The sequence below is a fragment of the Mus musculus genome, chromosome 14 (genome assembly GCF_000001635.26).
Source record: "Mus musculus strain C57BL/6J chromosome 14, GRCm38.p6 C57BL/6J".
Lineage (NCBI taxonomy): Eukaryota > Metazoa > Chordata > Mammalia > Rodentia > Muridae > Mus > Mus musculus.
Window position 1 is genome coordinate 60,008,296 of NC_000080.6, and position 13,365 is coordinate 60,021,660.

At 46.7% G+C, this 13,365-nt stretch overlaps 1 protein-coding gene across 1 annotated transcript in view; it reads right to left on the reverse strand.

Annotated features, from left to right (window-relative positions):
• The window catches only part of Atp8a2 (ATPase, aminophospholipid transporter-like, class I, type 8A, member 2), a 439,384-nt gene that overhangs the window by 360,765 nt on the left and 65,254 nt on the right, over positions 1-13,365 (reverse strand). Inside the window, exons 15-21 of the mRNA NM_015803.3 lie at positions 12,464-12,539; positions 9,265-9,370; positions 8,494-8,576; positions 7,579-7,628; positions 4,084-4,153; positions 1,508-1,592; positions 60-199 (exon numbers count right to left, since the gene is read on the reverse strand). Coding sequence (NP_056618.1) covers positions 60-199; positions 1,508-1,592; positions 4,084-4,153; positions 7,579-7,628; positions 8,494-8,576; positions 9,265-9,370; positions 12,464-12,539 — 610 coding nt within the window. The remainder of the gene's footprint in view (positions 1-59; positions 200-1,507; positions 1,593-4,083; positions 4,154-7,578; positions 7,629-8,493; positions 8,577-9,264; positions 9,371-12,463; positions 12,540-13,365) is intronic.

Here is a 13,365-nt window from a genome sequence, read left to right on the forward strand (position 1 = left end):
ACTTTGCTCAACAAATGTGACATCCTTCCCCGGGCTAACTCTTAGTCTTGTATGGTTACCTTCTCAATGATCTCGTAACACTCTTCCAGCCTCTGGGCTCTGTCCTTCAGAATGATGCTGGCCTCTTGATAGACTTTCAGCCACTCCTCATACTCATTCTCAGAAAGGTCTGCGTAGGCCACGCACAGAGTCCGCAGGCCTGCAAGACAGTCACGGGTCAGTGGTGGGGCACACCATCGGCTAAGGGACATCACTATCACACAGCTTCTTTTGTGTCCGTGTGTTCAAAAATTAAAGAGGCCACCTGCTTCTTGGGTTCCTGTAACTTAACATTCACAGAGCGACAAAGGGAAACTTTTAAGTTGCCTACTGCAATTGTTAATAGTGATTGCTAGCTTGATAAGCTGTAGAGTCGTCTAGTAAAACGATATCTGGGCATGTCTCGGAGGGTGTTTCTAGGTCCAGGTGGGAATGCCCATTCAGACTATAAGTGGCCCCTCTCCAAGGGCTATGTCCTATGTCCCACCCTGAATAAGAAGCAGAGAGATGTGTGAGTCAGCCTTCACCTCACTCTGTTTCCCAAGCTGCAACTCGAACAAGCTGTCCCCATCTCCTGTCACCATGCCTCCCCACCATTGATAGACTGTGCCCTCAATCTCCCAGACAAAATAAACCCCCTCTTTCTCGGGAAGCCTTCGCCAAGTGCCTTGCTGTAGCATTGAGAAGAGTATCTCACACTCTCCCCCATGCCTCCATATAAACTAACACAAACTGCCCTTCCCGTAAATGTAGGAGTGCATGAGATCCCACGAGTAAATTCCCCACTGCAGAGAGGTACAGAATCTGTGTGGCTCATGTGTGCGTGGACCACAGGCGGTCGGAAAGCGAAGGAGCCAGGGAGCACATTTCAGGACATCAATAAAGTGCCTATTGTGTTGTGTTATGGAAGAGCCTGGCTCTCAGGCAGCCATGCCCTCACATGCGTGCATGTGTGTCTAGACACGGAAGCATACCACCGTGAGAGAGCAGCAGTCAGCACTTACACACTCGTCATCACATTCACTACCAGGAAAAGATGACATCACCGTGATCCAAAGGCTTCCAGAGAGTTCCTTCCCTGCTCACTGTGAACAGGGGGATTGGTATCTGCTTAAGTCCTGGACAAGTGATAGCACGAGGTCATCGAAATGACCCCTAGAGTATCTGGGGAAAGGGACAACTGTGACTCTAATTGTTGTGGGTTGGCTGCCTTCTGTTTTAGAGACACCTATGACATGGCAGAGTCTAACACAGGCAACTGAGTTTGGACTCTGCCATTTCCTTCCTCACTGTCACGGGCTGTGGGAGGGGACAAAGGAAAGCAGCTGTAAAACCAGTCTGGGTACGCAAGTCAGTCCTATGAGACGCACGCCTCTGTCCGAAGGCTCGCCTCCCACCCGAGCAGCAGCCACGGGCACACGACATCTCACCGGCAGGATCCAAGGCAGCATCTCAAAATTTCACTCACCTTCTGTGGCAAAATATTCCAGATGGCATAGCGTCTCCTCCATGTACTTTGAGTCCTTTGAGAGTCTTTCAAAGATGACGTTATCCTATGAAAGGGAGAGACATCCACTGAGACTGGCAAAGCCCAGAGGACGTCTGCCAGCAGGCACGCTAAATAAACAAGGCTCTCTTTCGGGTCTATGTAATGAACAGGAAAATACTTGACTTGGGCAGAGTGGAGCTGTCAGTTGGGCCAAACATGAGCTCTGTAAGATGCACATAGCAATACCAAAAGTTGCTATGTATCTAAAAAATAAAAATAAAAAAGGAACAACAATGGGGGGAAGATTCTGAGAGCAGAGACGTGATCAAAGCAGTTAGAGTGTCCACCTTTGCACACACATCTACAAAACTCAGACCCTGGGCTTTGCACAGGCTGAGCACCCATGGAACTGCTTCAGATTTGGGGTATTTTAAGATTTTGGAGTTGGTGTGTATACCTATGATGTGGTATCTCAGAGACGGGGCTCAATCTAAACATTTCATGCGTCCTGTCTACCTGTTCGCACTGCCTGAAAGTAACTTTCTATCTTTCCCATGGCTACATTTAGACTGGGACTCACACTAGGAGGTCAGCTGCGAACTTTATGCTGTACCATGGCAGTGCTTAGAAAGTTGATGGATCACAGGGCTCCCAATGGAGGAGCTAGAGAAAGTACTCAAGGAGCTGAAGGGATCTGCAACCCTATAGGTGGAACAACAATATGAACTAACCAGTACCCCCCCCCCCTGGAGATCATGTCTCTAGCTGCATATGAATCAGAAGATGGCCTAGTCAGCCATCAGTGGAAAGAGAGGCCCATTGGTCGTGCAAACTTTATATGCCTCAGTACAGGGGAACTCCAGGGCCAAGAAGTGGGAGTGGGTGGATAGGGGAGTGGGTGGGGGAGCGTGTGGGGGACTTTTGGGATAGCATTGGAAATGTAATTGAAATAAATACCCAATAAAAAATATGGAAAAAAGAGAAAGTTTTGGATTCTTAATTTATTGATTGTGTGTGTGTGTATGTGTGCACACGTGCGTGTGTGTAAAATGTGATGTGTCACAGCAAGAGAGCGTGGGGCCAGAGGACAGCCTGCAGGAGTCAGTTCTGTCCTTCCACCATATACACCTAAGGGTTGAGTCAATGTGGTCAGACTTGGCAGCATCCTGGCTGCCGAGTCATCTTATCAGCCCTGATTTGGAATTTTTGTTTGTTGATGGATTTAGTTGTTGGTTATTTGTCTGTTATTTGTTTGAGGCAGGATCTCACTGGAGCCCACGGAAATCTGTTGCCTCTGCCTCCCAAGTGCTGGAATTATAGATGTGAGCCACCATACCCAGCTAATTTGTTGTTGTTTTATAAATTAGTATGCTCACACTGTAACATTTTTATGCAGAAGTAAAAAGAATAAACCGCATACCCTAAGTTATCCAGATACAACCTCCAATATGGAAGTTCCCACAACCAAAGTGACCACAGGCCTGGAGCTTTTGTTTTGACTCACATTTGATGAGAAGCACCCAGTTTGGCACAGCCTGTCACTCACACTGGCAAGCCGGAATGGGTGCATGTATGCTCCTGGTACCCCACTATGTAAAGCTGCATCTCAAGACACTTTTCTTAAAAACTAAACTATCTTGTTGGAGGAGGGCAGGCTGGGACAGAACTCGGTGGGCACCAGCAGCGTTTCCCTGCCTACACTCTCCTGCTTCCAAAGCCTTCCTCTTCCAGCTGCTGCAGCTACAACACACAACACACCAACAGAGCCTACAAACAAGGTCGCTCTGTGACACTATGACCTCGGTGGCCTTTATGATAAGGCCTAAAGCTGCCTTATCATAAAAGTAGAATTCTTTTTGTTGGGCCAAATGGAATTCCTTTAAAAGCGACATACAATGTTTATCATCAAAAAGCCCCAATCATAATTTAAGGTAACCATGACGATGGAGATGAGAAAACTCTGCCACTCACCAGAACCGATCCAGGTTCAGTACCTTACTCCTGGCGTAGTCTCAAATTAAGTTTGAGAATTAGTCCCTTCATCCCACAGAGCCACCACACAATGGGATACAATTTTACAACTGTATAACCCATAAGCAGCAATAGCTTTCCTTAGCAATAACACCTTTGGAGTCTGCTTATTATTAGAGATATTGGAGAAAAAGCCAGGCTTAGGACACTGGCCATATAAGTCTACTTGTGAATATGACCTTTGTCTCTATAGGAAGAATAGCCGCTGGGGAACCAGCAACACAGAGGACAGACGGATGATCACAGATCACTAGGGTGCCATCACCTTTACAGACACCAGACAATGGTGGCAAAACCAGATCGCTACACCAAGGATTCTGTGTCCAAAGCTCACTCTTTGTCACTCTGTGTCACTGCCCACTCTTATCTAATTCACCTTGAACCTGTGTTCCTAGTGGCTTGCTAGGACTGTCTTTCAGCTCTGGGCAGACCATGAGGGATATGTGAGTAGCAGTTTGGAAAGCAATGCATTGGCAAAGCAGCCTCCAAGGGGTCGGCTGAGCCCCCGCACCTCTGATACTTACGGCTCCCTTGCAGTAGAGTCGAAGTTGTCCTGATGGCAGTCGGACAATGACAGACATTCTTTTCCTGTCACTGTAATAGTATAGAAGAGAAAAAGAAAGACAAGAAGAAACAAGAAGGGAAGGTCATCATTGTTTGCCTTATAGGACCAGGTCTAATAACAAGTCAAAACATATGCAGCCTAGAAATGTCAAGGTCCATTTCTCAATCGCTTTTTCTTCAAAGTAAAGCTTCAACAGTAGAGTTTACCCATCTCTACCAAATGGACAGATGCCTGTATGCCTTGTCCCACCGTAAGGACTCATTGCATGGCTGTTTGCAAGTGGGCCAGAAAAGGAACATTTGCCCATGTGCTGTTGCACACTGAATCAGTCAACCCTTTCAGTAACCATTCCGGTAACCAGAGCCATCCCTTGCAAACAACAAGGTGGGAGACCCAACACACCTCAAAGGTCCTTGTACAGTTTCTTTTAATTAGTGAAGAAGATTACCAATTCCTAGACCTGTCCCATCCAGCACCAGCCACACCCTCTCCCCCACTGCTGCACAGACTCTTTCTTACCCACTTGTTATCAGGGTCAAGCCCACATGCTGAGAATCAGTGACTTCTGCTGCCTGAGGTCCATCCTCTTTTCCTAACCCACCCCCAGTGTTGACCCAATTCCCACGGACCCTCTCATGGACCACACTGCTCAAGCACACATGACCTATATTCTCCTCCCCAGCAGTTCGCTCTGTTGCTTTGCCCACACTTCTTCCTACTGCAATGTATCCCCCACCTGCAGCCAGTCTGACCCACAGCATGCTCCGGGTGGAGCCTTCATCCTCTCTCAGCTTCTAGAGGTTGGGTGTCCTTAGCAATATCACCTAAGCTGTTTCTGTTTCTTAATGTCCAAAGCAGATGACCACAGTTACTCCAAGGAAATCTTACAGAAGGCAATGGCATCAGCAAAATGATGCATCCATTAAAAAGAATCAGAACCTGTAACCGAAACTGGCGTTTCTTCTCACTCCTCCTCACCCATCCCTTTAAAAACTAGACCCTTGTGTTTCCATCTACAGTGCCCTGTTTTCAGCGCATCCCTTTCAGCTTCCTTCTTATCTGGCTGTTAACATCTGGCCACAGTTAATTCAGCACAGGGCAGCAGTTTCCAACAGGAGATGCATTAGGGGCTGGAGAGATGGCTCGGTGAACAAAGTGCTCATAGTATAAAGCATGAGGACCGGAGGAGGATGGATCACCAGCATCCACATAAAAGCAGGACATAGTGGCATGTATCTATAACCCTGAGACCTGGAGAATGGGGACAGGCAGGTCATGGCTTTTCACTGGCCATCCAATCTAAACTGTGATTTCTTGACTCTGTGAGAGACTGTGATGGCTATCTGTCTCAAAGGACTAAGCTGGAGGTGACAGGTTTCTACTTCTGGCTTCCACATGCACATGCATGGAAGAGCATACACATGCATGCTACATACATACAACATATGAAAGAGAATGAAGAAAAGGAGACAAAAGGTCTGAGGAGCTGTAAACACCGCTAGAAGCTCCACACAGGCACACTGTCACCATGCCGTCATGAACTGCCACCATCAGCAGCCACCCTATGGCTTATCTCACCCACAGAACCAAGCTCACAGCTCTCGGGTAAGCATCAGGCAGGAAAATATTCCCTCGGTGATGATATAAAAACACTGCCCCTTTCAAGCCATTTGTGAACAATTTAACAAAGATGTCTAGAACACTAAGTATTTTGTTTTTTTTCCTGAGACTGTGCTGGGACTCACTATGTAGCTCATGCTGGTCTCGAACTTGGGGTGATTCCACTACCTCAGTTTTTCCAGCATTGTTTTCTGGCATTATATGCCTGAGCCACCATGCCCAGCTGCATCTATGCTCGATATCAGGCAAAGGTAGTCTCAAGACAAAAGACAACAGGACTTTGCTCTAGTACCGGAAGGCAGCTCTGCTCACGCCACTCCCCAGTGCTGCCCCTCTGCCCTCGTACTGACCGTCCAGTGTGCAAGGAGAGAGAGGTATGTTCAGACTCACTCCTCAGAATAAACTATGAAAGCCCTGGGAAAGCCAGAGAATCTGACAAATATTCCTAGGTCTTGAAGAAATGTCTGGGTGTGACAGCTTCAGGACAATCCTGGGAGTGTGGCCTCCTGGAGACCAAGCCTCCTGAGAGAATAAACTGACCACATCTGCTCAGTGGCTACATTAGTTTCTTGCTCAGACAGAGATGGAGACCTGACCTCACAGAACCTGAGCTGAGACAATGAAGCCAACGCCCTTGCCACATTCTCTGAGCCTTGCACATGTCTGCAGCTGCCGATGTAAGAACACCCAGCACCCAGCGCTAGAAGGCTAAAGGCAAAGGAGGCTGGAGAGGGTTAACATTGCTGTGAGAAGAAAATGGAGTTGCCAACTGAGCTCTCCTTAATGAAACCCTTAAATTCTAAGATGGGGGCAGTGGGAAGGGGCACTTATCATGATTAATGTCTAAATAGAAAGAACCCAGGTGCCCCTCAACAGAGGAATGGATACAAAAAATGTGGTACACTTACACTATGGAGTACTACTCAGCTATTAAAAAGAATGAATTCACGAAATTCCTAGGCAAATGGTTGGACCTGGAGGGCATCATCCTGAGTGAGGTAACACAATCACAAAAGAACTCAAATGATATGTACTCACTGATAAGTGGATATTAGCCCAGAAACTTAGTATACCCGAGATATAAGAGACAATTTGTAAAACACATGAAACTGAAGAAGAACGAAGACCAAAGTGTGGACACTTTGCCCCTTCTTAGAATTGGAAACAATCACCCATGGAAGGAGTTACAGAGACAAAGTTTGGAGCTGAGACAAAAGGATGGACCATCTAGAGACTGCCATATCCAGGGATCCATCCCATAATTAGCCTCCAAATGATGATACCATTGCATACACTAGCAAGCGTTTGCTGAAAGGACCCTGATATAGCTGTCTCTTATGAGACTAGGCCGGGGCCTAGCAAACACATAAGTGGATGCTCACAGTCAGCTATTGGATGGATCACAGGGCCCCCAATGGAGGAGCTAGAGAAAGTAACCAAGGAGCTAAAGAGATCTGCAACCCTGTAAGTACAACATTATGAACTAACCAGTACCCTGGAGCTCTTGACTCTAGCTGCATATGTATCAAAAGATGGCCTAGTCGGCTATCACTGGAAAGAGAGGCCCATCGGACACGCAAACTTTATATGCCCCAGTACAGGGGAACGCCAGGGCCAAAAAGTGGGAATGGGAGGGTAGGGCAGTGGGGGGAAGGGTATGGGGGACTTTTGGGATAGCATTGGAAACGTAATTGAGGAAAATATGTAATAAAAATATATAATAAAAAAAAACTAAAAAAAAAGAAATCGTGACAAACAATCAGTAAAATGTGCAGTTGAAGCAGTTCAATATATATGAAATGTTACATGTCAAGTAGATGAAGGAGAAACATACCTAGAAAATTCTAGAACATTGAGGATCCCGAATGTCTGTTCTTGTCCCATCTACAAAACAGAATAAAAGAAGGCTTACCTGAAGTGCAAAAATATCAAAATTTCGAATCAATCAGCCCTCCTAATTACATACACACAGACACACAGATACACACACGCACACTCCATTAGTTCTCTACATGGGCATTTACAAGTCTGCACTGTGCTCTCACAGTCTGGTGGGGTCAGAGCGCCCTCTTCTGGCAGAATGCTCTCATTTTCCCTCTGTGACAGGCTCCTAAATACTGCTGTGTAGCCACTTCCAAGTGTGGAAAATGAAAGGTCCAAGCTGCTTAGAACCATCTGAAACCTTGGGGCCAGTTCTGCTTATGAATGTAGGGATCTATGAATTTTGTTAAATAGATAGATAGATAGATAGATAGATAGATAGATAGATAGATAGATAGATAGATAGATAGATAGATGTCACCTAACATCTCCAGCCGGGTCTGAGCTGCACTTCCACACACTTCACAGTGAGTTAGCATCATAGCCTGAAATGGATGCCCAGTAGCCTGAGGTCCTACTATGCAACCACGAGACTGATGATGCTACCAAGGTGCAGGTCCTACCTTAGAAACAGGCAGAAGGTACTTCTCGGCTTTAGGAAACCAGAGAGAGGAGAGTGGCAATATTCCTTGCTACCGGTAATTTCATGGAAGTGAGTGAAAGATTGTGAGGAAGCCTTTTTAAAAGTTAAAATTCCCACGGCCCCAAACACCATGTTTATGCCGCCGCCTCCTGTGAGACCACGGCATCTCCACAAAGTATTTCTAACCTATGTTTTCACTTGTAGACAAATACAAAATTTTGCCATCATATTTGCAATCAACACACTATTTCATGTACACCATCTTCCAAAGTGCTGGCCCCTTACCGCTTCGATGATGACCGAGTACGGCGTCCTCCCGGTAAACACAAAGCCAAGCTTCTTAGCTCCTTTGACCAAAGCAGCTTCATCTGCCAACAACAAGCCAGCAATACACAGGTTCACCCCTTGTCATGACCGGATTCTGCTAAATATCATGTTCATACTAAAACCCATCATGATGGATTAGGCCTGGTGTTAAGCTGCACAGTAGCAAAGACTTGAGACGGACGGACAGATGGACACACTCCCTCTTCCTGACACTGGGCTTTGAAGTGAGTGTTCTACTGGAGAGATAGAATACCCCAAAGCTATGTCACCAGGACCACGGTAGTTTACACTCCAGCCATGCTCTGAGGGGTCAGCTCAGGGAAGACTCCTTGATCAGTCAGCAAGGCCGTGCTTCAGTTGCAGTACTGATTCAGACCCTAAGAAAGGGGTGAAGGGCGACTGCCCTGATCCCCCATGGGGTGTTGTGGGTGAGGCAGCCAAGCAGCCAGCCTGGTTCTCACTTGAGAGCTTTGTCTAGCCCAAGATTTTGTACCAGGATGTGCAAAACAGCCTGGGCTCTTCCTTGCCACCAGAGTACCATGAGAGTTGGGACACCCTGGTACTAGCTCTCTTGGGTTTTAACACCCACGCTCATGAACTGGAGAGAGGTCAAAGGCAAACCGCAGGTCTTGTGGGGCAAGGTGCACCATAGCATCTTCCAAGAATAACTGAACACACCCAGGTCTCCGGGGAAAAAGGCAACCAGGCACTTTCAGCAACAGCCCTCACCTGGGGACGAGGCTTGGTAGATAATTTCATCTCCATCCTTCTCGGGGACGACGGTGTGACACACAGCCAGCAGGGTAAGGAACTCTTGTATGCAAGGGGCTGTAGGCTAAAAGCAGTAAGACACAGTTAGCCAGTCACCCAGACTTGTAATGCGTTGAGGATTCAAGCCATCACCTGCTCTAAGATCCAGGGAGAGGCCAGGGAAAGCGGCATACAGCTTTGATCCCAGCACTTTGAGAATGTCTATGAGTCCAAGGCCAACCTGGTCTACAAGACGAGCTCCAGGCTAGCCAGGGAAAATAGGGTAAGATCTTGTCTCAAAGCAAGAAAAAGAAACCCAGCAAGAGTTTGCCATTTGCTTTGACAGAGTTCAGAAGCTCAGGCTCTTGGACAGAGGATCCCAACCTTTCCTCAGGTGGTAGTGACTCCCAATCATAAGATCATGTTGATGGCGACTTTATAACTGTAATTGATACTATTATGAATCATAATATGAATGTCTGTGTTTTCCAGTGGCCTTAGGAGACCCCTGTGAAAGTATTGTTTAACTCTCAAAGGTGTCACAACCCACAGGCTGAGAATACTGCTCCATGCCCAGACACTTGCCCTCCATGGAGCCCACCTCCTGACACTCTGGTCTTCAAACGAGTCATATCTTTCTCGGTGTCCCTTCATGCCCACAGCAGTCTGCCTGCTTTCAGCGAGCTCTCCTGTGTAATGATTTGAGTCACTTCCCCTGAGCCCATTGCCCTGTGCCTCAGAACATAGTCCCCAGTGCCATCAGGAAGCACTGTCCTGCCTGCCACCATCTAGTATTCTGAGTGTATAATCTCTCTATTATCCACTCCTAAAATTCCCTGTTTAATCAAACTTTTCCTTTCATCCTTAAGAAAAAGAATCCTATGGTTTTATCTGAAATCTTAGAATACAGTACACTTTCCCATTTACCAAGGACTTCTAAGTCTTATAAAACCAGAACTGACTTACATACTGTTCATTTATTGCCCAAACACACTCAGGTAACTAATGTGCATCAGGCAGTGTGTTCATCAAGGTTTGGGAGGCTGAACACATATACTGTGGGCCTGCTGAGCCAACCAGCACTGTGATTGCTCTCCTAAACTTTGGTCCCCTGCAGGACCTGAGGCCAGTTAACCCATCAGGCTGGAAGCAAACTAGTTAAGTTATAACCTAGTAGTTGATGGACTAAGCCAATAAAGTTGTTTCCTATATTCCACCTCCATTTTTATTCTCTGTCTTAACTTGCTTGGCACAAGCCCAGTGCTTCCCCACACACTAACCAAGAATTGTACCACAGTAGCTGCACATGGACCTGGATCCCAGCACCCTCAATTAGGACCCAGGAAGAGCTCTCCACTCCCTTTTACACAGAATTCAGACCCTTAGCTACACTCCAGGTCCCCATGGCCTGCCACTTCTGGTCTAGTATCATCCCTTGCCACCTTCATCTTTTCTTTGCTTGCATAGACACTATTAAATTAATAGTCTAAAGGAGCTGTCCTTTCAGTGGCCATGTGCAAGATACTCCTGTCTACTGCTCCTTCTTATAAATCTTTTTTCTGTACGTTTGCTGTGGTTTACTTTGCAGACTCAGGCGTAAGCTTTGTCTTGTCATTTGGGATGTTGGCGTAACTAGGTTTAATTTAGTCTCCACCTGGAACTAAGCCCTTGCTCCCTAAGTTTCAGTTCCTTTTCCAAGATTCCCAAGGCACGCATCCTAGCTTGCTTTCTAGTGCTACAATAAACATCATGACCAAAGGCTACTTGGCTTCATTTCAGCTAACAGCCCTCAGGTCACATTCTATCACTAAGGGAAACCAAGGCGGGACCCTGGAGGTGGGAACTGAAGCAGAGGCCATGGAGGGGTGATGCTAACTTGCTTGCTCCCCATGGCTTGCTCACTTGCTTTTTTAAAAAACTAGTTTTTTTTTATTAAAATATAATTGCATCATCTCTCCCTTTCCTCTCTCTGACCCCTCCTGTGTCACACCCCCCTCCCTGCTCTCTTTAAAATTCATGGCCTTTTTCTTTAATTGTTGTTATAGTTTTTTTTTCTTAAATGTGTAAATACACTTGACACATTATTAGAGAAAACTACACCTGACCAAAATGCAGAGAGCAAGTGACTGTGTGGTGCTCAGCTCCAGTGGTACAACACAGCTCCTGGTCTGAGGCTCAGGGGTCATTGCTGGGTGAGGGAGATCTAGAAGCCAGCAGAACCAGAAGACATAGAACGACCTACAGACCCTAGTTCCTTCTCCCCTCCCTCCCACTAGACACAGTTCTCCTGTCCACAGAAACAACACTCTGAAATTGAGGTTCAAAGACAAGGTCAGGGCACAAACATCACATCCTCTTTCTGATCTACAAGCAAATGCCTTGTTGGGGGCGCCATGGCTGGTTCAGGCAGGATCGAGACCCCAGGGTTAAGCTGTCACGGTCATGGTTCTTACTGATATCACTGTTCCAAGTGAGGTGCATGTCACCTGGCCGAATACTGCATGTAGACAAGTGTCTGAGCCGTGGGGGTGGGGGTGGGGTGCAGGGTGCATGGCAGGCTCACACTAGCTGGTAACTCCGCATATCTCCTCTCATCCTTCACTGACCTGCACCCACAGTGTCTGGTCTCTAAGAGATGCTAAGCAAGTTTCTGCGAAGGGCCTTAGAACCCTAAGTGGGAGGACTAGAGGGGACCTCTCTGTGCCTAAAAGGTAACCCTTTATTTCAAAGAAGACCAAAGGTAATAATCAATTGAGCAGAAAGTTCATGTGTGGTACTATAAGCCTAGTGACAAGCCCTCGGAAGGAAGGCACATGGATCCTAGGGCAAAACCTTCTATTGTTGTTTTGTTGGCTGGCCATGTTGTCAAACTGCCTTCTGAATATCGATATTTATGGCAAAGACACAATCTGGCCTCTCTACCTTGGTCCGAGTAAGAGCAGAGAATCGCACTGGCCACAATGCTGAGAAATACTGGTTATGAGTGCTCAGCCCCACACGGGTCATCACTGGGTATGTGAGATGCTGTCGTCTGGATAGGACAAGATGGCTTCTCCCCTGAACTCACTGCAGCTGTGGTCCTCTACCTAAGACTTGTAGAAGATCAAGCCAGCATATGTCACATATGAACCGTGACCCACTAGTCGCTCTTTGTCCTAGGGGTGAGGGGCACACTCACGTGCTGATCCTCGATGTTCTTTAACAGCCTGGGATCATTGAAGTCACATGAGTCATTGGTACAAGAAGTCATCCGGCTGGAAGGAAGAAGAAAATCCATTCATCCAATGTAAAAAGTCCCTGCCTAGAGAGAATCCGCCCTCCAAAAGAACCCCAAATTAAAAACCCCCATAGTCCTGCAATCAATGCTTAGGGATCTAGAATCAAGCATGAAAATAGCTTAAGTCCCTAACCCTTTCTATAAGCAAACTGCTACAAGTTCTTATAAATAACAACAGATTTATAAGAGTAAGAATCACAAGTGTATCAACACTATGAGTGTCATGTAAGTTGGTCCTAAAATAACTACCAGGCAAAAAGCAACCCAGAGGAAGGACTGTCCTGTCCCTCATCACTCATGGCCGGAGCACACGCAGTGAAGACAGCAAACAAAAGAAAGGATACTGGATCTACAGCTGTGGGCTGTCAGACTGGAGTGAGTGTGAGCTTCCCACACACTCTTTCACCTCCACCAGCAAGCTATGTCAGTCTTACTTCTGAATGGATTAGTATAACAGATAAAACAACAGCTAATAGCTCATGGTGATAACCCCATGGAACACTAGAAAGCAGAAGAATGGCCTATGTGAAAGACGCAAAATATCTGTGAAGCATGCCAGGTACCTGTGCTGTGTCAGGTACTGTGAGGGGCACAAGGTACCTGTGAGGTGAGGGATGTGAGGTACTTGAAAGAAACACAAGGTGAGACACAGAGAAAGCAGTAGACAGGACAGACTTCAAGCCCATATGATGAGCCTGCAAGAGCACTCCCTCAACGCATGTTTACAGCCAACACAACCAGAAAGAAATGTGAGGTTCGTCCCATAGAGGGATCAAAACAGAATCGTTCCAAACCTAAGAGTC